Genomic DNA, 26,835 nt, shown 5'->3' on the forward strand with positions numbered 1-26,835 from the left:
TGTTACAGACTTGTCCAGTCTCTTGCTATGTCTGGAACAGAGCTATGGCTCAACAGGAATAGTTGTCATCATTTTCTCAAGGGATACACTAGAATTTTGGAGGGAGAGGGCATCCAGCACCTCAGAAGATCACGACTGTGAGTTTCCTTCTTGATTCCTCTCATGAAAAATGATTGGCTTTCCTTCACTACTTCACTCCTCAACATCAGGCCTGGGGAGCAAATGGAGAATCTGCCAGTTCTTTCACTTCTAGTATTGGAAAATTCAGAGGTAAGGCCAGGCCAAACTTGATGTGCAGGATGGCTAGATGTGGGGGCTGACAAGAAGCATGTGCCTGGATGAGAGCAGAATACACCAAAACAGTGAGGAGAAAGGACTACAGTGGAGGTAGGAGTGAGTCCAGATTCAATTTGTTTGTCTGGGAAGTCTAGCAGACATGTGGGAGGAAAATAGTTCAAAAACCAAGACAGAGTGAACATTAAAATTTTACACTGGTGTGTTTTAAATCTAACTCTGTGTGGGTCAAACCTCTGATTTTGGGGATGTGACTCAGGCTTGTCAAATTAGAGACTGGCCCTCCTGAAGATGACTCTCAGCACCTGAGTAAATCAGATGAAGGTTTGCCTGGAATTTAAAAGTGCCGTGTTTTTCTCGGGACAGTTTCAGAGCTGATGACTAATGGAAGCTCCTGGGACAAGTTTAACCTCAGTCTTACTGTTCAGGTTAATGGACTCACAACAGAGCTTGATGTTCAAATGTTGTAAGCAAGATTTCTCTAGACTACTTTAGGCTCCAATTACTCTGGAAGACTTAGGCTACATATACATCTACCACTTCGGGAGGCATCTTCAAGATACATTTCAGGAGAACAAGTTAGTCCTTCCTGAAGTCCCTCACTGCAGCCCTCTGCCATCTGTCACTTCCTTTCCAGGTGATAAGAACAAAAGTACAGGGCACAAGGAGCCATCCCAGCAGTTGACACTGTTCACGCAATACCTGTTTCCAGCAGCAGAAGCTCTCTACAGATGGTGAGTCCTAGGAAAAAGGCTGCTTGCAGATGCAAGAAGAGTAGCAATAAAGTGACTTGTGCTTCCTGTGGAAGTCCATTGTCTTTACAGGTAGTTCTACAAAGAAGGAGCATGAGTGGGATCACAGTTTGGCTCTATATTCTTTGGATAAGGAAGGAGGCTTTCAGGGAGTGGTAGGATGAACTTGCTGATGAGGATTCTGGGATCTTCCTTTTCCCAGCCCACACCCTACACATATTTCTTGTTTTTAATAGTTTTATTCTTTGCATTATCAGCTTCAGAGTACTCTACTGTGAGTCTTTCCTTCCTGTCCTTCTTGTGCCTTTCCCAACTCTGTTCTACTGCATATGACACATCCCAAAATCTCCATGTTTTCTACTGTCCAGCTGCCCTAGGTCTATAATGCATTCCAGCAGACCTAAAAGTCCTGCAGCAGTGCTAAAAGCACCCATAATAATATGTAGGAATGGCATCAGTACTGTAAGAAGAGGCAGAGATGTCAAAGTTATACTTTCACTGCCACCCTTAACGAAAGCAAAGGACCATCAGACAGCACTGGTGATCACCATACCAATGTAACATGTAAGCCATCAAACTCTTCACTGTAACAAAAACATTGACATGTTCTGCACGAAATGCAGAAATGTGTTGCCCATCTGAGGCTGTAATTCCTTTTTCTCCAATCAGTGCCCTGGATCTGTCCATGAATTGGAAGGCAATGGCGCTTTTTCATTCCCTCTGTATGATCAGTTCCAGCTGGGAGGTATGTTCCTCTCTCTTCCACGAGGCTGCCCTAGGCCCTCTGGACCCATTCAAAGACACAAGTCCATCTGGGACGCCTTAGGTTCTCAGCATCATGCCTGTTACCTAATCAGACTCTTTTCAAGAGATAAGACAGGTTGTAGGTTTTGAGACTCATTGTTTGGTATTTTTTGCTTCCCAAGGTGCAGTCTTCAGCAGTTTTATTCTATCTACCCAGTTGCTGTTGAAGCAACTTCCAAAGACTGAGTAGTAGACTCTGCTACAACAAATAGTAACATTTCACAAGATTGAAGAAAAGTTAAAATGTTAATGTAAAATGTTAGATTTCCCTTAGATTTACGTAATTATAGAGAAGTATTTCTATTTTAACTCTTTCATGTTTTTGGAAGCAGTAGCATCTCAAGCTGTTTCACATAATTTATAAAAGGCATTAGGAATGCAGATGTTACGATTTAACACTCATACTTTATGAATGTAGATTTCTCAGATAATGTTCATGTTTTATCAGAGTAAGTGGGGATTTTGTCATTGATTTCAGTGTCACCAGGATTTGAGTAATTTAAGATAAAAAATGTCCCGTTTCAACGTTGATGCACTGGAAGTCAAGCAAAATAGCATACTTACAAGTCAGAGAGCTGTACTTCAGAATTTAAGTTCCTTTTTTTTTGCTATACACTGGAGGTTGGTACTATAGTTTTTGTGGTGTTTTTTCCCTGCAGTGATGTCCAGTCTCACTGCAGCCCTTCAATTAGATGTTTTCTGCCAAGGCAGAGTGTTATTTGTCACTAAGTGCATGTGGGTACAAACTGAATCATCAAATGAGGACTCTGACAAACAAGGGAGAGAGTGGAAAAAAAGAGGTGGTCACTCTGTGCAAGGCAATTAACACTGGGACCTTTACAAAACGGGGAGATGGGAATTCTTTGGGGATGGGTTGGATATACAGGAACACAAGCGGATTTGCTGTGATGTATTACAGGTAGTGTCAATTGAATGCACCTGAAAGGTTTGGTAGTTTTCCACTGCCTGCTACTCCATTTAATCGTTTGCAGTGATGAGGAGTAACCATACAGGCACATAGAGCAAAAATGATGTGATAATGTGCACAGATGTATTGCATGGCAGTTATGAATATACCAGAGATTATCAACTACGTACTGTTACACATCTATCTTGTGAGAGAAAATGGAAGCAATTTGAATAAAAAGAACACTGGGATTTAATTGATTTCCTGCCAATATGCAAACATCTGTATTGACACTATTTAGCAAAATTACAGTATGTTGTCCAAGATCCACATTTGGCAGAGATGACTGATGAACCCTCAGCTAGTGTGCTGATTTTTTTTTTCTTTCCTGACATCAGCATTATTGCTGTGATCTGTGACCCAGCTCTATTTCAGCTACACTGAAGGATATCAGAGACTGGGCCGTTGTTGGAAACATTGACTGAAGGGTGACTTGTCTGCATAGAAAGAAGGGGAATTTTATCATCTAATACTGAAATTACCCTTACAAGCCTTGTGTGTAGAATTTTTACCACAAACTTCCGGGCTGCGAGCATAAGTAACACAGCCCAAATGTTCAGCTTAGAGGGGGGGAGCTGTAGTGGCAAATTGAGTGTGCAAGGTGAGGGAGAACAGTAGAGCCAAAAACAGTAGAGCCAAAACACAATCAGCCAGACAAAATCTAGTTGGAGATGTCCCTGCTCTTTGCAGGGGGGTTGGACTAGATGACCCTTTAAAGGTCCCTTCCAACCCAAACCATTCTATGATTCTATGAAAAGCAAGACACTGAGGGCAATGGGAGCAGCAAGGAGAAGAAGAAAAGGACTATATCGTAATACTTACACAGGTAGAGAGGGGGAAAAAGTTTCTTCTGGCACAGAAGATTCTTCTTGGCTCTTTCATTTCCTAACTTCTAAATACTTGACTAGAGCTACATAACTTTTTAAAGAATTTTTTTGTGTGTGTGTGTGAAATACATGTACCAAGTACAGCAACTGTTCAAGTATGAATTTATTTTTAAATATAATTTACTCCTTGTATTAGTATAGGTCCTTTGGAAGTAGAAATTTTCTGTACTATCACCATGTATCTTTTGAGAAAGAGACGAATATTTTTACCTTGGCAATTCTCATAGCAAGGTGGAGGCAGTTTTACAATAATCTGAATATATTTAAGGTGTGCAGTTCATTTTTGTACCTAATGAATAACTATGTGCCTGAGTGGGCGGATGGAAAATAAAAAGCTCTCAGATTAGATAGAGCAGGTGAAACACGTTACATTTATGAACATAACATATCTGCTAATATTCCAATACATATGATAAAGTCACTGTTAAAAGCCATTTTTAATGCATTTGATGGCAATCAGTTTTCTTTGAAAACTGTGATTCCAAGGGGGAAAAAAAGGTCTGTATATTTTAGAAACCAATACAAGTGTTTGATCAAATTAAACCAGAAATCACAATACGTCCCAGTCACATTTCTCCTGTTTCATCCCCGTGGTGCTGTAGGCGGAGATGAAACAGAAGCTGGCACAGGCTGAGAGGACGACGGGCAGAGCAGGCGCTCACAAACAGGGCGACACGCAATTTCTTCTGCTCTGAGTGGAGTCCGACACCTTTGGTCTGCAACTGCCCCGTGTGGCTATGAAAGACAGGCTGCCAAATGCTTTGCTGGCACACGTCTGGTAATTAATAGTAAAACAATAACTAGGAACGCTGAGGCAGATTAAGAAGCACGTTACCAAGAGAGCACTGTGGAAACGATTCAACAGCCTGCGTCAGAGAGTCTGAGGCACAAAACGTAAGGAGACCGGCAGAGAGCTCTGAAGTTATAGAGAAGTGGGTGAAGTGAGAGTCCTCTGCCCCATTTCCATGCAAAAGTATGACCAGTCTGAGAGCATCTGGCAGTCCCGCTGCCCAGCATGCCTGGGAGGTCTCAGCCCGAGGCGGGCAGCTCCACCAGGACGGCCACTGTCACTGCAGGTGGCTGCTGCCCGTTTTGCACGGCTAATGGGCAGCTGTAACTAGGCAGCAGCTAACCAGCTGGAGCTAGGGGAAGAAGATGCTCTGTAGAAATGAAAAAGTCATCTTTTGAGAGGACTGCAGAGCTTTGCTTCTTTCCTGCAGTCACTTTTGTGATCTAGTGTGATGAAGCTTTCTTTATTTTGGTAAGAGGGACTGTACATGGATATCAGTGTTCTTTATTAAGGTTGCTTTCCCTGCCCCGCACCCCCCCCCCTCTCTATTCTTTAGCCCTTCTTTGGTAAAGGCAGCAAAAATGGCTCCTTTAATCTGTGGGAAACATTATGTGCTAATATATGTGGGGAAGGAAAAACAAGTATCTCTTGGGAATTACCTGCAATGGCTAGTGTGATTGTTCAGCCTGGAGAAGAGAAGAGAAGGCTCCGGGGAGACCTTATACCAGCCTTCCAGTACCTAAAGGGGGCCTACAGGAAAGACAGGGAGAAACTCTTCAGCAGGGCCTGTTGTGATAGGATAAGGGGTAATGGCTTTAAACTGGAAGAACGTAGATTTAGATTAGACGTAAGGAAGAAATTCTTTATTGTGAGGGTGGTGAGGCACTGGAAGAGGTTGCCCAGAGAAGTGGTGGATGCCCCATCCCTGGAAGTGTTCAAGGCCAGGTTGGATGAGGCTCTGAGCAACCCAATCTAGTTAAAGATGTCCCTGCTTCTTGCAGGGGGGTTGGACTAGATGATCTTTAAGGTCCCTTCCAACCCAAACCATTCTATGATTCTATGATTATTTTCTTTAGCCCTTCTTCCCTAAGGACAACAAAAAAAGCATCCTTCATTTGTAATTAACATTTCGTGTTGATACTAGTTATCTGGGAGAAGAAGAAACATCCCTTGGAAATCACATACACCAATTGGTTTGGCATCGATTTAGCTGCTTTACATTTTGTATCAGCTTCCACTGCATGTCTTAAAAAAAGGTAAAATCATCTAATTCAGCATTAATTGATTGCTGCATATTGATACAGAAAACGGTGCATTGCAGCATGCTCATCCTTTGTGCAAAAAAAAAAAAAAAGCAAATTTTTAATGAGAAAGGAAAAAGAAATTATGACAATAAATTCAAGAGGCTGCTCTTTTAAATAGCTTCTAAATGAAACATTTGCATTTTGTGAATAAATCTGCATTCTGATGCCCAATATCTGGAGCAAATCTTGACACACCTTGGATATATTCATGCTTGGGAGATAGATCCAGTTATAAGGGTAAATGTGCCAGCTTGCACACCTTTGGCTCTCAGTACTCTCTTCTCAACACATGATTGCATCTTAAATTCTGTCTTCAGCACCTCATGTGTCTGGAATGAATGAATACTGGGAAGGAGACAGAGCAGAGGGAAAACAGATATGCTATTTCTTGACTTTCATGTCCCATGTGAGCAATTAGTTACAAAGCAGCCTTAATAAAGGATGCTGATACCAATGTATAGTTCCCCCTTACCAAAATAAACTTTCTCCAGAACATATATACACTTTTAAAATTCAGAAATAATTTCAATGTATTGAAATATTGATTTTAAGTGCATTGCCCTAGGATAATAGAACAAAGAGCGAGGCATGGGAAAGGGAAGAGAAGAATTATAGTATAAAATAAGGCTGATAACTGGGGAAAAAAAAAAAGGTATATGACAGCTGTACTGAAGACTTTCTGGTTTTTCTGTTGGTTTGGAAGATGCTGTCTCCCATGGAATAGTTGCCTTGGTCACAGCTAGTGGGGGGCTGCTGCCCAAGCTCAGCACTCATAATTTATGCAAAATAGCTAAATCCTGGTCTCAAAGGGAACTAGCAATTTTTAAGCAGGGCTAGATTTAGCATTTTCGAGTCTTGAGATAATTTCCCTTTTATCTCAGACAGAGCTGTGATCATGCCATTGTGCAGAAAGCGTTACTTAAGGTTTAGGGAGGGACTGGTAAACTGATGTTTGTAGATGAATCTCAACTGATTTATTTTAAATTTTGAGAAGTGCATGTGAGAAGGAAGATCTTTAGGTCATCCTTACTTCCATTGGCTGATACCCAGCTGCTACCGTCTTTGAATCCCGGTAGTTAGTTGATTTATGTTTTCAAGGTTGCCTAAAAAAAAAAAAATAGAGACAAAGTTGGTTTTAAAATGACACACCTTCAAAGTTCATGGCATTTGGGATGCCTGTCATTGAAAAGTAGTACTTGAAATAAATTGCAAGTGCGATGCATATCGGCATAAACATCAGAATTTTCCCAGATATCCTGAAAAGGCTAGAAAAAGAGATGGGTGCCTCAGGCCCTGATTAGGCATCTGTTTGCCATATGTTTTCACTAAGGAAATGAAATAAAATGTTAGAAAATCTGCGAGAGGTAAAATGTAGGAGGCACCAAACTAAAAATAGCAAGGCTTACTTGGAGAGTGGACATCTGGGTCTTCATGGGCTCAAAACGGAGTATGGTTAATGCAATTTTTACCAAGTGCTTCTGAAGCACAGCGGTACTGATCCTCACAGAAGCCATATCTGATCCATGGATCTGTACCAGTCCCAGAATATGGAGGAAGACTAAATTGACCACAGATAGGTATGGGATAGACTGGAAGCATCAACAAGTTAAAAGTTACACATATGTGAGGTACAGGTGTCAGACGTGAAAGGAAAACATGTCATGACACCAGGTGCGGACTATCATGAGATAACCCTAGGGAACAAAAATGTCAATGTGTACCTACGGACACAGACCCCTGGCAGTGAAACAAAGATAAAAGCTGCATGCTCAACTAGGTGGGGAACCACTGGAAAGACAAAGTAGCACAGGGGAAAAGTTGCTGAAGAGAGGCTTGCGTGGAAATTACGGGAACAAAAGAAAAGAAAACTTGGAGCAACAAGTGGGAGACATTGCAGAAATCAGAATGTAAATATGTACAGTAAGCTGCATAACTGCATATAAAAGCTGTACACAAAGCTTATTAAACCTATTAAAAACTAATATATATATGTCCTTCTGAAACAAACAATCCATAATATTTTATTATTACTGTGGCTATTGAGGTTATTGCTGAGCTCTAGATTTTGAGCTGGTGAAACTGGAATAGCTCTGTCAAAAATAATGGAGACAGCAGTTTGCACCAGGAGGAGAATCGGATCTTGCCTGTTTGCATGGCGCCTTTATCAAGGTGGTGCATGAAGAGATGCCTCTTCTGGTGCCTGAAAATAGGGTAACTGTCTGGGTCAGCGATGCAGTATTTGCATGGATATTAGTAGGGCTGGATGGATCATTCATTGTAAATCGATTATAGGATAATTCTAGCTTTTCTGTTGTTCACAAATCATTCATGAACTGGTCTTGATTCCTCATGACAGATTGATTTTCAAAGTCCTCATCGCAAGATTTAGGAGGAAAATATTGTCTGTGCCTGTGAGTTGTTAACTTTGACTATTTGCAGCTTGTGACATATAATTGGCCACTTCAATTGCATTGCAGTTTTTCTGCTCCACGTTTGATTATTGGAGTTTAGCTATAGAATTAGAGCATGATTACTGATGATTAGTGAAGAGAACATACTCTTAATTATGCATGAATAGTCATGTTCATGTCTGAGAATTCAGCTGAAGACAGACATTCCCAATGCATTTATGCCAATAAAAATCAGAGATAAGGAATAAAAAGGAGCATGAGGTTGGCAAGGAAAGATACATTCAGAATGTGAATTCCATTTCATAAACTTTATTTTTGCACTGTTTATTGTATTCTCAATTTTGACTTGTAGTCGATGCATTTAGGAGCTCAGGAGTGCCCTTCCTAGATTGGACTTATATCTGCAGGTTGACCTACAAAGTTGTCAGGAAAATATAGCTCCTTCTCATTCAGAACCAGGAAAAAAAAAGAACAACCCACAAACTATCAGGCAACTCAGGCTGACCTTGTGCGTAAGGATCATGAAAGCTCACCCATAATCTGAGCTCCAGAACTTCAGACACACTGGAGCATTTCCAACCGCCAGGATGAAGTCGTTAGGTTCCACCAAGGCTTACATCCCCTGACATTGTTGGAAGTAATTAGCTACACTGGTTTCAGCTCAGTTTATGATGATCCATATGTGCTTCTGTGAGTCCCTGCTCTGAAGTGAGTTTTCAGTATCGTAACACTGTATTTCTTATTCCTCAGTGTATGTCCTCACATCTCTGTACAGTTTTTTAATGTGCTCTTTTAATCAGGCAATTCAGATCACACTCTGCAAATTATCTGTTCTCCTTGTTTACCATCCCACTTGTTTCTGTATCCTGTGCAAATTTAATCAGTGGAAACTGTAGCAATGACAAAATCATTCACTGATAGACTGATAGGCAGCAATTCCCAAGTTATATCCTTTTAGTTCCATATAATGTGATGTTCCAACTCCATAGTCAAATGATTTGAAGACACAGGCCTGTGGATACACAGTATGACAAAATTATCTTTGTGAACCAGAGCAAAGCTTCTGTTCCAATAGCTTTGAACAAAAGGAAAATTGGAGAAGATAAAATAAAGAAGGTTTGTTTTACAAGACCTCCGTTCCAAGAAATCATATTGATTATTATTAGTTGCACCTTAAGCATTCAATTCTACGTTGGTGGGCTCCTAAATGAAACTTCTCATTATGTGTCCCAGTTCAGCGTCTGACTAGAAGATCTATATTTTCTTGGATCATCTCTCTGCTCTTTTTAAATATTTGGAATACGTTGGCAATTCAAAGATCTTTGAGATTTTTCCTGTTTTCCATGCTGCTTGTTTCCCTCTAGGCTGCTTGATTCGTTCGTGTCTAATTGCAGCTGACTCTGCAGCGTATTTTTCTTTATTATGGATGCCAGGCTTTCTGAGCCATCTACAATATTTTATTGGGCAGATTTATCCTCCTGCTTCCTTCTGAAATCAGAAGAGAAATAGTGATGAACATACTCACCTTTTCTGAGCCTTTGTTCAAAATTGTGATACTTGTTTCTAGCAATAGACCAATATTTGGTGCAGAAATTTTTTACTCTAATGTGCTTCTTGTGTGTTCCTTCTGTGTTGCCCATTGATCTTTTCTTATATAGCTGTCTTCAGCAGAGTACATTTTTTTAAAATTTGCAGTTTACTGCTATTATCTTTTTTTCATCCTTTATTTTTTGAATGCTAATATTTCACTAGCATTTCTGCATCTTCTGTGTTTCACAAATTCTTTCTTCCCCAGCATGAATTTTTTTCTACTTGCAAATTTGTGGCACTTTTTTTTTCTTTGATATCCACTAGAATGTTCTTGAACAATTTCCAGTTCCTATTAATATTTCCCACATTAAATTCATGTTCCTAGCTTGTTAAAGCAACAGGTTTTTTTAAGCTTGGACAAATTGTCCCTTTCTGTTTCTAACTGGTGTGGCATTCAGTGCGCATGAAGCAAATGTGAGAGGGTCGTGATGAGCGGCAGCCAAATGCAGCAGGTCTTTTCCATCTGAATGAGGTCCAGTACCTAATGTGTCTACACTGGCTGCAAGATGCTCTGTATTTAAAAAGTATTATTTATTGTTTCTAGAAATACTACAAAAATGATGGGGCATCCTCTGTAGCACTGGTCTCCAAAGGGGGCTGCATGCACAATGATCCGTTGGGACGCAGGAAGAAAATGTAGCACTTCATTAGTACAGTTATATAGTTTATAAACAAATAAATATACATATATTGGGCATGCATGCTCAAAAATATTTACTGATGGGGTGCACAATCAACAAGATTTGGACACCACTGCTTGATGAGACGCCTGGTAAGTACATTCTTAAGCTCCAGTGATCCTAACGTCTGCACAGCCTGTTTCTAGTTTGTCCTGGCCACTGTGAGGATGCTGGGGTAGATGGACCCTCACTTGGAACTAGCACATCAGGCCTTATGTAGTTTTAATCCATGAAATTAGAGCCTTCTGTGATTGTGAACTGTCTGCAGCTTTCTAACAATATATAATTTTTTTTTATTTAAATCTTTTTTTTTCTTTTCCTGCTTTTTCTATCCTTACAGGATTATGGTCTTTTAAATGGTCCAGTCACATGAATCACTCTTGTAATAGTGCATATTGAAAACAAAATCTCTTATATGATTTTTTTCTTTTTTTTAACACCTCTCTGATTGTAATCACTATACAGACAGTTACAGTAACATCCTTTGCTTTATATGTTACGCCATGAAGGTTAGCGAGACTGGGTTGGACTCCACTGACTGGACAGTGACAGCTCCGCACAGCAGGAGGGAGCTGCAATTTGAGATTCAAAGCAGTAGCCCGCTTCCAAAAGAGTTCCCATGGTTTAGGAATTTCTAAGTTTACAAACAATATTGGACTAATAACTAGGCTGTTACTTTAGGGCAGCCTGTTAGAAATGCTGCCTTTTGCAGCCTCATGTGTCTGTCTTTAAGTGCAGAACACACAGTAATTTGGGGAGGATTTATTTTTTAGACCATCTTAACATGCGTCCTAGCCCTACGAACCTGATGGGTTTTAAGGTCCTGGCTGAGTCTGATCGAAGCTGACATCTGTGGGCTTCTGTAAGGGCTATGGGAAGAACATTCTAAACATGTCAGGTTACAGTCTCACCAAGCAATCTGGCAATTGCTAATCTGAAAGCATCATTTTGGAAAAGTATGCTGACTCATGGCATGAGAGAGGAAGGATTTATATTTTTAAAGCAATAGGCTGGTGTCGTGGGATCTGGATTAACTTCTTAACTTTTCCAAAGTTCCCACGTGACAGAGCAAATCTCTAAATGCCTCTGTCCATAAAAGTTCTATCCATACAGCAACTATAACACTTTCTTCCTCTGTCTTGCTTCATTAACTGTAAATATCTTTGGAGCAGGGGGTGTCTGGGGGAGTCTCCAATTATGTGTATGAAGAAGGCTTGGCACAATGGGCCCCTTATTTCAACTGAGAGTTCTGCAGGCTACTTCCGTGCAAATAGTGTATGGCAGTAAGATTCAAAAGGGTACTCATGGCTCTTCTTGCTTCTATTTGGCAGCAAATCTAAAAATTAAGCCAAAATATCCTGACAGCAAATGGGAAAATAAGTGAATATTAATAGCATCGCAGACCGGTAAGGAAAGGGCAGAAATCACAGAACTGCAGAATGGTTTGGGTTGGAAGGGACCTTTAAAGATCGTCTAGTCCAACTACCCTGCTGTGGGCAGAGACATCTTTCACTCAATCGGGCTGCTCAAAGCCCCATCCAACCTGGCCCTGAACACTTCCAGTGGTGGGGCATCCACAACTTCTCTGGGCAACCTGTTCCAGAGTCTCACCACCCTCATTGTAAACAGTTTCTTATGTCCAATCTAAACCTACCTTCTTTCAGCTGAAAACTGTTGCCCCTTGTCCTGTCACTACAGGCCTTAGTAAAAAGTCTCTCTCTGTCCTTCTTCTAAGGCCCCTGTATATGCTGGAAGGCTACATCAAGGTCTCCCCGGAGCCTTTTCTTGTCCAGGCTGAACAACCCCAACTCTCTCAGTCTGTCCTCATAGGAGAGGTGCTCCAGCTCTCTGATCATCTTTGTGGCCCTCCAACATGTCCACGTCTCTCTTATACCAGGGACCCCAGAGCTGGACGCAGTGCTCCAGGTGGGGTCTCACACAAGCAGAGATGAGACCCCACCTGGGAAAACCAGGTTAGTTTTTACCCAGATGAACTCCTTGCTCTGTTTCTCCTCCCATCCACACCATCCCTGCCACTGGCCCAAGGAAGGGAAGGCACCGCAGAGAGAAAAAGCAGGTGGACATGGTGTGACTGCTGCTGACAGAAGCCCTGCCTTATGCCAGCTAGTCACATCTGCGAAGCTGCAGCCTAAACGATGTGGCAGCCCAGACTGAACTAGACCTTGTGTTTTACTTGAGCTGTAAGAATAATGTACTATGGAAAAGTGGAAAATGCTAACATCAAATAGTGATTCCCATCATATTTATTTTATTTCTGTGACTGTTTCTGCCCCGGAGAGGCCAGCAGGACAATTCTGCAGCCTTTTCATGTTGCATTAACAACTCCATCTCATGAGAAGAAGAGCCTGAAGTAAAACAAGCTTTTTTACAAACATATCGTGTTTTGTACGATAATTTGAAGATTTCAGTTATGTCCATGATGTCTGTATTTTTAGTTTCTTAGGTTTAGCCATCCTTGATAACTTACCTTGAAAAGTCTTCCACTGAAAGCCTTAGGACTAAGGTGGATGTAATTCTGTGTCTGAACGTGCAATGGGTCTTGGTTCCTTTTCCAAAGGACTGAACAGTGTCAGCTTGCCCAGTCACTGCAAATACTTTCCATTGCGCTTCCCTCAAGAGATCAGTTTAAAATGCAGCATCAGTACTTCTGTAAAATTGGAACCCAGAGCCCTCCAGCTTTGGCATTTTGTTTTCACGACTTAAATTTGTTCCCTGACCCCTTAGTTTCAAAGGGCCAGCAATCCACCAGGCTTTCCTTTAGGAATCGGATGAAAAGCAGATGTCCATGCTGAATATTGCACAGCTCTGTACAGCAGGCAGGAAACATCATGTAATAAATTTACTCCATGTGGAAATTCTTGACTGTGGCCCAGTTCACAAAGCTGACGAAGAGCCCTGCCATGAGCTTGAACATGCCTTTTGAAATTAAGGGTAGGGGGAACAAAGTTAAGTCATGAAAACAAAGTCCCAAAGGCTAGAGGGATCTGGGTTCAAATTTCTCAAAAGCATTAGGACTAGGTTTTAAAACTGATCCTTGCAGTGAACTGCAGCGGGAGGTGTCATCGAAAACTGGGCAAGCTGACACAGTTCAAAAAAAAGAGAGGCAAAATGTACACTTCTGAGTCCACAGTTTTTTTTTTTTTCAGTAAAGGCTTTCTTTAGATGTTTATGTTAGCTTGTCTCAGCATCTGTTGGAATACAGGGCTTCTTTCAATGGTTCTCTTTTGACTTGAACGTCTAATCTAAATCCTTTATTTGCTTTTTTAACGCATTAGACTGTTTGTTTCAATAAGCTCTCCTTATCAAGTGTAGTAATTCTGCCCTGCTTTTGATTATAATCTCCTAAAAAGATTAAGTAATTTACCATCAAGACAAACTCTCAATTCCTTCATACCTTATGAGACATTTTTTCCATCATTTAAGAGACTTTTTACCTTCCCACTGTGTAGGGAAAGGAGATGGTGATCAGACTCAGAATTTATTTTTCAAATACTACTTTTCTGTTAATAATGTACAAAATCCTTTCTAAATGAGGAACAAATGATATGATTTCATCTGTAACCTAACAAAGATGCTCCAGGTCGTTACATTATTTTTCTCTTCTTTTCTAGTCATTTACAGTGGCTTAGAGTATAAATATCCTCTGATTTATTGTCTTTCTTTCCAAATTAGGGCAATGGTGGCATATTTTCTCTGCTTGGTTTTATTTGGATATCTTTGGCATTGGGAGAACCAGCTAGGACTCATCCTCAAGTGAGCCACAGAACAGGAATCTTTTATTTGTTCAGTAGACACCTCTCTTTCTTAACCTGAGCATGCCCGATGAAGTAAAACCTCCCCTCTTGCTGGTGATGCCATCATAAATTTGCCTTCTTTCTTTGTTAACAAATTAATACATTTTGCTTTTAGAGAAGCTCAGAAGTTCACTACCAGCAGAGGGTTTGATGGGGCTTCTGAGTAAATTAGGGCACTAACTCAGTTGGATAACCATAACACATGATTAGTATAGAATCATAGAATGGTTTGAGTTGGAAGGGACTTTTGAAGATCGTCTGTTGCCTCACACCCCCAACCCCTGCCATGGGCAGGGATACTTTCCACTAGATCAGGTCGCTTAAAGCCCCATCCAGTCTGGACTTGAACACAGCTTCTCTGGGCAACCTGTTCTAGTGCCTCACCACCCTCACAATAAAGAATGTCTTCCTAACGTCTAATCTGAATTTACCTTTTTTTTTCCATTTAAAACCATTACCCCTCATCCTATTGCTACACTCCCTGACAAAGATCTCCTCCCCATCTTTCCTGTAGGCCCACTTTAGGTACTGGAAGGCTACTATAAGGTCTCCCCAGAGCCTTCTCTTCTCCAGGCTGAACAGCACGCACTCTCTCAGCCTGTCTTCATAGGAGAGGGCTCCAGCCCTCTGATCATCTTCATGGCCCTCCTCTGGACTCGCTCCAACAGCTCCACATCCTTCTTATGTTGGGGGCTCCAGAGTTGGACACAGTACTTCAGGTGGGGTCTCATGAGAGCAGAGTAGAGGGGCAGAATCACCTCCCTTGATCTGCTGGCCATGCTTTTTTTGATGCAGCCCAGGATGCAGTTGGCTTTCTGGACTGTGAGTGCACATTGCCAGCTCATATTCAGTTTTTCATCCACCAGAACCACTGAGTCCTTTTCCACAGGGCTGCTCTCAATCATCCACTCATCGACCAGACTGTATCCATATTTGGGATTGGCCTGACCCATGTGCAAGATCTTGCACTTGGCCTTGTTGAACTTCATGAGGTTCATGTGGATCCACGTCTTCATATTATTACATAGTCAATTAAATGTCTATAAATGTTCTTGATATGCTTGAATTAAAATATTTTACATGATCTTTGGATGTTCGCAGAACTTAAACTTCCATGAACAGAAGGTGTGTACTCCGCCTTGAGCACAATTTAGCATCCACCTTTAAAAGCAGCTTGCCTGGGAAGATGCAACTAAGCCTCCATAGCTTTCCTTATGACTTTTGCACATGCTGGCATAGAAACCAGCTGGTGGTACTGAAACTTGGACTAATTTGAAGTGTAAGAAATGGAGCTTAACACAAATGCAGGTAGGGACTGCAGTTGCTTCTTAACCAGGTGTGTGCGGAGGTGTAAGAAAGGTGGTTGTAAATCAGGAAGGTATTAGCTGAATTGTGAGGACATGGGGGAAAAACCTGTGTACATACTGAAGAAGACAGTCGTTAAAGTAAGGTATAATGAGAAATGGATAAAAGAGGGAAAATTATATGGGATCGTACTGAAAACATTCCAAGTTGCCAACCCTAATTAGTGTTTGTGAAATCCCTGACTGTTGCCATGGTAATAAATGTGATACTACAAATGCAGCATTCTGACTTCTTCGCAGGATCAAGTATAGCTGGAAAGGAGAAAATCCCTGTACAAACAGCAATATCGTCAATTAATTAGGAAACACAGCAAGATAAATAATAAGACCCCATGAAAGGTAAATTAATTTCTGTTTTCTGTCTGCTACTTTTGAAAGTTTCCCCAGTATCAAACCATCTCTGTAATTCACTTTCATTCTACAGTAGCACTGAATTACAGACCACACTGGAAGCTATTGTGGAGCGAGTTTTTTAATATATTACTTAGCAGGTTAAAGACTTTCAGTTATTTGAGATATTTCAGCTACTTACGCACATTTCTTTCTTTACATGTCACTTAGCTTATTTGTTTATTTGAGATAAAATTCCACCTAAACAAGCCCAGAGTGCTTCGTTCTTTTAAGAAAAATTGATAAGCAATCTAAAATGGAGCAGATCATCTTGAGTGCCATCACAGCACATACAAGACAACCAGGTGATCAGGCCTGGTCAGCTTGGGTTTATGAAAGGCAAGTCCTGCTTGACAAACATAATTTTCTTCTATGACAAGAAGAAGTGGATGAGGGAAAGGCTGTGGATGTTGTTTACTTGGACTTTAGTAAAGCCTTTGACATCATTTCCCACAGCATTCTCCTAAAAAAAACTGGCTGCTCATGGCTTGGGTGGGTGTTCTTTTCACTGGGTAAAAAAACTGGCTGGATGGCCGGGCCCAAAGAGTTGTGGTGAATGGAGTTAAATCCAGCTGGTGGCCGGTCACAAGTGGGATTCCCTGGGGCTCATTGCTGTGGCCAGTTCTTTATCATTAATATCTTTATCAGTGATCTGGACAAGGGGATCAAGTGCACCCTCAGTAAGTTTGCAGATGACACCAAGTTGGGCAGGAGTGTTGATCTGCTTGAGGGTAGGAAGGCTCTACAGAGGGATCTGGATAGGCCTGGTCAATGGGCCAAGGCCAATTGTATAGAGTTCAATAAGGTGCTGGGTCCTGCACTTGGGTCACAACAACCCCATGCAACACTACAGGCTTGGGAAAGGGTGGCTGGAAAGCTGCCCAGCGGAAAAGGACCCGGAGGTGTTGATTGACAGCCAACTGAACATGAGCCAGCAGTGTGCCCAGGTGGCCAAGAAGGCCAACAGCATCCTGGCTTGTATCAGGAACAGTGTGGCCAGCAGTAGGGAGGTGGTTGTGGCCCTGTACTCTGGTGAGGCTGCACCTTGAATACTGTGTTCAGTTTTGGGCCCCTCAGTACAAGAAGGACATTGAGTTGCTGGAGTGTGTCCAGAGAAGGGCAATGAAGCTGGTGAGGGGCCTGGAAAACAAGTCTTATGAGGAGCAGCTGAGGGAACTGGGATTGTTTAGTCTGGAGGAGACTGAGGGGAGACCTTATCACTCTCTACAGCTACCTGAAAGGAGGTTATAGAGAGATGGGTGTTGGTCTTTTCTCCCAAGTAACAAGCGATAGGACAAGAGGAAATGGCCTCAAGTTGTGCCAGGGGAGGTTTAGATTAGATATTGGGAAAAATTTCTTCACTGAAAGGGTTGTCAAGCATTGCAACAGGCTGCCCAGGAAAGTGGTTGAGTCACCGCGTCTGGAGGTGTTTAAAAGATGTGTAGATGTGCTGCTTAGGGACATAGTTTAGTGGTGGACTTGGCAGTGCTAGGTTTTTGGTTGGACTCGACAATCTTAAAGATCTATTCCAACCTAAATAAGTTTATGATTCTATGAAACTATTAAACAACGGGAAAAAAATGGCATTTTTTTTTTCCCATGGTCTTGTCTCTTGCATGCGTTGAGAATCTTGTACTTGGTATTAAAGTAGTTCCATTATACACACGTAAGTATCTTGCGATATACATAATATCTGATTACACCTGGAATCCCACCCTTCTCTTTAAATAAAATCTTTGCTTTTGTGAGTTTAGGTCAGAATCTTGATCTCATCTGACTTTCACAGCCATGTCACAACTTCATATATTCAAACGTCTTCTGTAGCCAACTGCAGCCAGAACATTCCATGTTGTGAATATAAAACGTGTCTAATGTTAAAAGAGAAAACAGAAGAAAAATTGCTAAAAGCATTTCCATATGGTAAACAATTTCCTTTAGCTTTTATTTGACAAATCACTGTATCAGTAATTCTCACAAACGTAGGTCTGGAACACAGTTCTCAAATACGTCATCAGCTGCTAAGAATATGATTAATTGACTCCCCATTTATTCAATTACTCCCTCAATAATTTGGCATTTTTAAAAGTTAATCTTTTTTATCTGGGAGTAGTTATTTTTTAATCCATACCTTGCAATATTCCTAGTGGTCGGTTTCATTATTTTAGTAAAGAACAGCTAAATATCTCTTTTCTAAATACAATCTAGCTTGTGTCACAGCTTAGTTCCAAACATGTGATTGACCAGGACTTTGAATGGTCTCATGGATGAATTATATATGCAGGGCAAACAAGATCAGTTTGAATAAGTGGGTTATTTTGAATTTTTCAGTGTTTTTATCATGTTTGCATAAAATTTGATACAGCGGCAGCATAAACTGCCCAGGGAAGGGAAAGGAAAAGAAAATCAGAGCATTCACTGGACACTAGCTCAATAAACAAAAGTTTTTATTCCCAACTCTGTGACTGAAACGCTATATGCCCTTGGGCATGGCACTCTACTCCTTTTTTCCTGTGTTGCTCCTCTTTCTTTTTCTTTTATCTGTTTGGACTGGAGCTTCTCCCAGGTGGCGGGTACTGGAGGTGCTAATTGGGGTAGCTAGCAGAATGGGGTCCTGATCTCTGTTGTGGCCTCTAGGTGTTGCTATAATACAAATAATTAATCAAAAGACATGTTTCATAGTGTCCATAGAGAGAGTTGGTAATGTTTGTCAGAGCCATGCTTAATTGCATACAATTAAAACTCTCTCTCTCCTCTCTGCAACATAACTGAAATTTTAGCTTTGTATAGTGGACAAATGAATCTGAATGTGAAAAGGTAGGAAAAGAGATTTGACTCACCTCTAGTTAAAGTTGGTCATTTTGGGGTGCCTTGCTGCCAGCCTCCTGTCCAAGGATGGTCTCTACTAGAGGAACCCTCTGTTGTATTCCTGATTCAGCCCAGCCTTTCACTGCTAGAGTCAATCATCGGGCATCACATCCGTTCCAAGGACTCTGCCACTGACGTGGTTTAGGAGTGCGTGTCATATGCGCGTGAGGACACAAATCTAGATCAGAACACAGTTCTGTTCTCATGTCTGGGGACACAACTTAGGGCCCCTGAAGTCGTTACATGTTGACATACTTGTGAGTTTAGTGAGGATAAGCTTTGTCTTGTAGGGTGAAAAATCAGACCCCGGTGTGGGTTGGTCACAAGGTCTGCGTCTTTTGCCTTACAGGGGACTATTATGCAAAATTCATTGTCATTCTCATAAAGGATTTTAAGATTTTTAGTTTAATTTTTTAAATAAGGCATGGGAAAAAAGCAACAAATAATTTGGAAGAATTTGAGCAGCATTTTGTTTTGTCACATTTCCAAAGCAGGAGCTGCCAATCCTGCAGCCAGCCACAGCACCCCATGTGATGTAACCTCCAGCCGAGCGGTTCCTGCAGAAGAACAGCTCTGGTGGAGGTGTGCCGGAGCCATGGGTACGTACAGCGATACCCGGAATACTGGCAGATGCCTTTCAAAACCGCATTTGTAAAAAATGCATTTGTAGCCAAACAGTTTTGTCTGGCAGAGGCTAAACGATCCTTCCTACAAAGCAAAGGCACAGTAAGGAAAGGAACTGGACACGCACTTAGAAGATGCTGTAGCCATGTCTCAGCAGGATTTACTGACAGAAAGGGGCAGAAGATGGGATCAGAGCCTCTTTCTAGCCAGCTGCACGTGCTATGGGACCACGAGTACTGTGGCTGTCCCCTTCCTCCCTTGTGGCCATCATCATTTGTGAGCTAAATACAATCTTTTCCCGGCATGGAGGGGTACAGTGAGGGACAGGCAGTCTCCCTACTCTGGTCTGCATGCAGTTCACCCTTTGGGGCAGCCATGGTCCGGCTCTTAATATCTAATTGAGATAGCATAGCTAGATACTGCAGGTCTTATTGTATTTATATAAAAGCTATTTTAATCAAAAGACTAGCCATTAAATTGCCAGTGTTCTTAAGCATGCTTCACCAATATTTCCACTTCTAAGACTCAAGGAGACAATTTTTTAAATGTTTTATAAATGATAAAAAATTCACATCAGATTTTAACAGAATTAAGCATACTTATTCAACACACATGGGGCCTCTGAAAAAAATGTTATTCAATTTAATAATTTTAATTTACATTGTATATGTACAAGAGCATTTCTTTCAACCCACAGGTTAACACCACAAAAAAAAAAAAAAGAAAAAAGAAAAAGAAAGTAAGTACTGCGGTTAGCGGAGTGAAGAAACTCTTGAAATACTGTTGTCTGAGATAAAAGCAAGGCACTCTCCCTTAACACCTGATATATTCCTGAATTCTGCCTAGACAAAGGCATGTTCACACTGAGAGAGCTCTAAGAAAAGTAGTAGATTTATTCTGCGTTAACTCTTTCTTTTACCACTGTGACCTGTCACTGGTTGTACTCTAGGATGAATCTCTGTATTGAAGTTGACGTGACAGACAATTCCACAGATGATGGGATCTGGGAGAGTATCACAGTTAAGACTATCTATGGAAGACTGGAGGACACCGGCTACATGAAATCTCACACGGGGCTCTGGACCTGCTACCTCCCACTCACATCCCACTCAATAAATAAACCTTGCTCAACAAAAAAGCAATTTTACTGTACTATGCTGATTCACCTCAAAAGTCTTTGTAAGGGCCCACCCGCAAGAAGTGCCTGCAAGCCCTCATCTGGCTGGTGCTCAGCACCTGGCAGGGTTTGTCCCTAGACAGAAGTCACTTCTCAAGGGACCTTGTGTCTTACACAAGGAGACAAAAGTAAACATACTTTTGGATTTTGTTTCTGTATGTTTTTGTATGCGCACATGTGTGTAAGTGTATATATATATACGTATATATATATATTTAGTATATACAAAAGCAAATTCAGTCAAAATATATTTGTCTTGCTGGTCAAGCTTGTTACAGCAACCTACAAGAAACATTAGCTTCTCTGATATTTAATTATGCTATTATGTTTGCACATAAGCTTAAAAGTCAATACAAAAAGCAATACTTTTCCAAATATTATCTGCAGGTAAACCAGAAATATTAACTATAGTGATTAGAAGTCTGTTTCCCTATTGACACTACTATAAATCTTGATATAAGAATAATTTTTTCATAAAAGCACATCCAAACATAGTAAGTGATAAAATACCAGATTACTGTTTGAAAACCATACAGTGACTCGATATCTGGGTTATCCTTTGCAGCAATTAGGCAATTCATTTGGCATCTGTTTGATTGTATAATTTAATTTCCATATAAACAGCATAGTTTAAAAAAAGACAAAAAGCTAGAATGTTTAAAGCTAACAAAAGATACAGTGACATCAGGTTGACATTCAAAAATTTCCTTAGCAAAATGACCAACAAAATTTTGACTTAATACAGTGCATATAAAGTTTTTTAGAACTAAACTTCTTAAATATTATTTGAATTTAGCAAAACATGAGCAAGATTTTAATATCAAAGTGCTAAACAGTACTGCCTTAGAAGTCACTGCAAATAAACTGTAAAATAACTCTGCTTGTGATTTGACAGATATTTTATATACAAATGGTTAATAAAAAGACACGCGCACACACACACGCACACAAATATAGGTATATACATATATATATATACACATTATATATATGTATATAGTTTTCCAACTGGTGTATCTGAGTCAGTGTGAACACCCCATTTCGTTATCATGTGTAACAGGGCTCCCATGAGCTGGCAGTCATTGCAATAAATACAGGCAAAGCCATTACAATATACCATGCATACAAACATTTATACAAATAAAGACACTATGCAACAAATTATTTCATATTAATATGGCATCAACAGTATAAACATACAAAAAGGAGTACGAACACGGAATGTTTAAACGCAGCCCACTATATCCTTCCTAGCACTTACATTCATACTATTTTACAAGACTTGCTTGTTCTTGAAAACCATCTTCTGTCCGTTTACTAACTAGTCGCTTACGTTAAAAGTCTAAAACTGAACTATCCCTGATGCTGACCCTGTATGCTCCAGCCACTACTTACTCGGATTTCCTCAGCTAAGGAACAACTGAGCCACAATTGCTCCCGTGTCTTCCACATACATTTGTCAATAAGTCACGCTACATGGAATCAAGTTTGGAAAACTCGGTCAGGTAAGTTAGTGCATGTGGTTTTTCTCACTTGATTTCTTCCGTTTGTTTTCGTAGTAAAATAAATTAGTCAATAAACGAGACTTAGTAAGACAGCACTTTAAAAAATTGCACTTGAATGTGGGAGCTAACAGCCATTGTCATTTTGCTATATTTGATTTGTATGAAATGTTCAATTGAATGTACTTTGCTAAAAAAGTGAATTTTTGTTTAGATTGTGCTGATGTATGTGCCCTTAATGCAGGAAGTATGCTAAAGGTATCCTCACAAAACACATACTACCCTGGCAAACAACTATTCGCTGTTCTTGTTTTCAAACACAGCTTCTACAATTTTACTCCTCATATATTATGAGGTGTTAAACAACAGATTTAAAACAGTCATGTTAACCTTTTACTGCTGCTGGGATAGCATTGTCCAAAAGTGCCATATTAGCCATTTAAAAAACCCAAATCACACAAAAGAAAACAAAGAACACAACCCCAAACCAGTAAGCCAGTACGTTTCAGGCCTCAGGTTGTAAGGACAAAGCGCCAGAAAAGACCTCATTTTAGACTTGGAGCTGCTTTTCTGTTAAGTGAGGGCAGAAATGTTAGCTGTAAGTCACAATTCGTTTGCCTGCTCTGATGGGCGTTTGCCTTTCAGGAGGGTGGTTTGACTCAGAAGGGTAAGGTGTCCAGAAACAGCCTGTCGATAATGGAAGGGGCCGGCACCAAATCTTCCAGTTTCAGGTAAAAGATGCGCTGCAGTCCCAGTGTGCAGAGAGAACGCAAGTCAGCCAGAACACCCAGTACCTTCGGCTCTGCAGACTCAAGCGGTTGTCCTTTGTTTTGGCAACTGAAAGTTAAGTGTTCTTTCAAACTGCTTGTGATCTTGTTGCATAGCTCTTCCACTTTCTTTGGTTCTTTTAATCCATGTCGTTCTGCAAAGACAGAAAAAAAAAACGCATCAGCATCCCTACCACAAATCGAGAGAACTCCTTTTCTTCAGTGTAACCCAAATCCATACGCTGGTACTCAAAGCAAAAAATGCTTTGAAAGTATAAGATTTCTCAGAACAGTTGGGGTTAGGGTTATACGATGTCAGTTAACCTTTCTGCCACACAAAATAAGAGATGGCCACTGCCCTTTTCTCTTGAGCTGCTAGAACAGGCAGCAGAGATGCTCAATTATGATTGAAATTCTAGTACAAGGAGTCCAAGCATCCTGTGTGTCTTGTATAATTTTCATGATATGAGACAGAATTAATTGGGTGATTTTCCAGCAAAACTATCACAGGAGGTGTTTGGGAGATTTCCGTGCCTCCCCACCAGTTGTGAATGCTCAATAACTATGGCAACCATTATTTATTCAGTGAATTCAAGTGGCGATCGATATCCTTAGCCAGCTCCATCAGCGCCAGGTCTAGAATTCCACCAGGAATTTGCAGACACTCTTATAAGAAACTAAAGGCACCTTACCATCCTTTGTTATTTTGATCAGCTGCTGCTTTTTAGTTTATTAATCTTTAAAAGGTCTAAGATAAAAGAAGCCTAGAAGTTCACTATTTTGCTTTGAGTGAGCAATGCCTAAAGTGAGAAGGCAGCTGCATTATCCATCACCAAAAACCTCAGCATTAATAAAAGGAAGGGGAACTGGGGTTTGTCCCCCTTCAAATAGCCTTTTAAAATCCTACAACCATGTTAAACACATCCACAGTTCTTTAAGCATAAGTAGAATGAATCAGATTTGTGATTCTTTAAAAGCAAGCTCTTTACTGCATGTACACGGGGAAAGATAATTTTGTGCTGTTTGCTGCCAAGATTTAGTGGATAAAGTCATGTAACATTTTAGGACAAATAATTTTGTGATGTTTTGATTTGCTTTTGACTTCAAAATCCGTAGCTAAGTAAGAACTTGCTTAATAGCAAAGTCATAATCATTTATACATTAAACAGAATCATGCTGGGCAGACTAAGAAAATGCACGTTAAATTAATTTTAACTAACCAGAAATATAAAACCAGTGACAGCAGTGGACGAGGAGTGACTAATTGTGGCAGTTCTCGTGTTCGATGCATTTGAAGTTGTCTCCCTTCCCTGGCCCTCTCCCCCATCCCTGACAGCTGTGTGCCAAGTTGTGCCCATTGCCTCCAAGACTTGTTCCTCTACTCCAGGAGAAGCAGGCAATAGATACTTTCTCTGTCCACCCCGCCGCGAACAGTGACAACAGAACAGTTTTCTTTCCTTCCAGAAGCAGGTGTAATGTCTGCGCACGGCACAGTGGTGCCTTGCCCAGGCCTGTGTATATAAACTGCTCACTGCCTCCCCTTGCCACCTGTTTTGGCTAGATGTTCTTGACAAACCAATAAAACAGATGGGATTCAATGAAGGCAGTCAGAAATGTAAAGGTCTGATTTTCCAATGATATTCACTCATTTTACACTTTTTTTTCCCGACTTTATTCACTTAGGCAGAGCTAGCCTGAAGAACACTAGTTTGGGATCAGAGTCAGAGCTGTGCAGGCTTGTACATCTCTGGCCAGAAGCTACCGTGCTCTGTCATTTAAGGACCATCCATCTGCCCTGTTGCTTCAGAGCAACACTCATGCGAGCAGTAACATCTGCTCCAGACATCTTTTTCACCTTGCAGGAATTAAAAACCCTAGGTATTCTAAGTGCCTTGTTTACATTAAAACACGAGGAGTCAATGAATATTTAAAGCCTTTCCAGTAAATGGTGTATCCTGTAATTATGTAAGCCTTAACTATACAGGTCACTGAGAGTAAATACTTATAAATACTTAGGCAGATTCTGCCATTAAAAATCTTGGCGGATAAATATTTTATACAGATTTGAAAAGCCGTAGGGTAGGGGTTTTTTTACCACTAGCCTACTGAGAGAATCTGCAGGACATTAAATTAATCTTTCAGTCTTTGAAGAGGTCTCATCTTTTAATCTGTTTTGAGGTTGTTTCCCAGCTGTGTAAGTGAAGATAGCTTAATAGATCTAGCGAGCTGAAATACTAGAACAGATCTAAAACCTGACTACAAATCAGCAGAGCACATTTTTAAAACAATGCCTCAGTAGGTGTGTACCTTGCTGCAGAGTATGGAAAATTATATCTGGGCTCTGAAGCACACAGCAAAGTTGTTAAGCATTTCCAGCCAGAACTAAACAATCTTTGTCTCACACGGACAAGTTCAGAAGGTTTCACGAACAAATCGTGTCTTTGGTGGCTAGCCGTGAGACATACCGACGCAAAATATAAGACATGCAAAGATTATAACATTAGCAGCCCTACTTTAAATAACAAAATCATGGAAATTCAGAATTAAGAGGTACTCCATCCTTAAGCCACTCTCTGCTGCTACAATATCAAAGCAGTCTCTGATCAACCAGGCTGTCCTCTCCTGCATGAATTGCCACGCAATGGCCTTTCCTACTTGCAAATCTCTGCAAAGCCAGTTCCTCATGACTGGAACTGTCTCACTGGGAGGAGTTGTTTTCAGTCTCCAATCCCCAAGCCATCTCTTGTGGACCCACAGAAAGTCAAAGCCATCTGTGTGAAAGCCCTTCCGCTAGGAAAGGGCGCTGCGTGCACTGACACAGCCATTGCAGTCTCTGGTGTTAGCATCCAACTGGTTTCTGGGGAACGTGCTCGTCTAAGAAAAAGCTCCTCTCTTCAGTAGACCTGAGGAGTCTTGGGTCTAATTTACTCAAAGATTTAAATTTAATAGGGTTCAAATAGCAGGAAGCACATTTTCTTGCCTTTTTTCACATGACCAGTCTCATTTGGGCAAAAAAAAAGACCCAGTCTTTCTTACTTAACCTAAGGGAGCAGCACGAGGCACCTGCGGCAAGTGTGTGCACTGGCACTGAAGCCGATGGCCTCTAATCGTTTGCCACCTTCCACAGGATGTTCTTACCCACATGGGAATGATAAGGCCAAGATTTATCCCAAGAAGGACAGCTAGTCAAAACCAATAGATTTTCTCTAACTGACTGAGGAGGTGTGTAAATATTATTGTATTCAGACTTTCTTATAAAGACAATTAAAAAGGCACCAGGTAAAGTGCATATAGGATTTCTCAGCCTTATGTTTTACAATAACATTGATTTTTGCAAGAAAAATGGTGATTTATGGCAAAGATGCTCTCCACAAGCCTACTGAAATGATTCTTCAGAAGTCTTGCCTCTAAAGCTCTGCAACTTAGCATCTCATCCTGGCAAACTGAACACAGCAAGTATTTTACACTTTTCTCCTTTTTCCGGGAATCTCAGTGCAATTCTGCACTATAATTACACTGGTCAGCAAAAAGTTGATAGGAAGAAAGTAAAAGTGCAGGAAAACCTGTCACCAGCTGTGCTAGTCCTTCTGTCATAGCATCATAGAATGGCTTGGGTTGGAAAGGACCTTAAAGATTGTACGTCCCTAATCTCTGACACAGGGTAGATTATGCTGGGGCTAGGCAGACTGGGTGCTACCTTTATGAGAAACACCTCTCAAAGAACGCAAGTATTTCAAAGACCTCGAGTAATCTCAAAGACCTTCGGGCTCTGCGTTGTGTGTCAGGGTGGGTCGGTTTTAGCCTTAATTCATTCTGAGGTGTCAGTCCCATCAGAAATGCAACAGATTTATG

General features: G+C 40.8%; 1 protein-coding gene across 2 annotated transcripts in view; it reads right to left on the reverse strand.

Annotated features, from left to right (window-relative positions):
• Nucleotides 1-20,159: 20,159 nt before the first annotated feature.
• The window catches only part of NR4A3 (nuclear receptor subfamily 4 group A member 3), a 29,699-nt gene continuing 23,023 nt past the window's right edge, over nt 20,160-26,835 (reverse strand). For both annotated transcript variants that reach the window (XM_086740518.1, XM_086740517.1), the window contains one exon: nt 20,160-23,138. In XM_086740518.1, the coding sequence (XP_086596644.1) occupies nt 22,876-23,138 (263 nt within the window). In that variant the 3' untranslated portion in view covers nt 20,160-22,875. The remainder of the gene's footprint in view (nt 23,139-26,835) is intronic.

The sequence above is a fragment of the Chlamydotis macqueenii genome, chromosome 2, assembly GCF_036417535.1.
Source record: "Chlamydotis macqueenii isolate bChlMac1 chromosome 2, bChlMac1.mat, whole genome shotgun sequence".
Lineage (NCBI taxonomy): Eukaryota > Metazoa > Chordata > Aves > Otidiformes > Otididae > Chlamydotis > Chlamydotis macqueenii.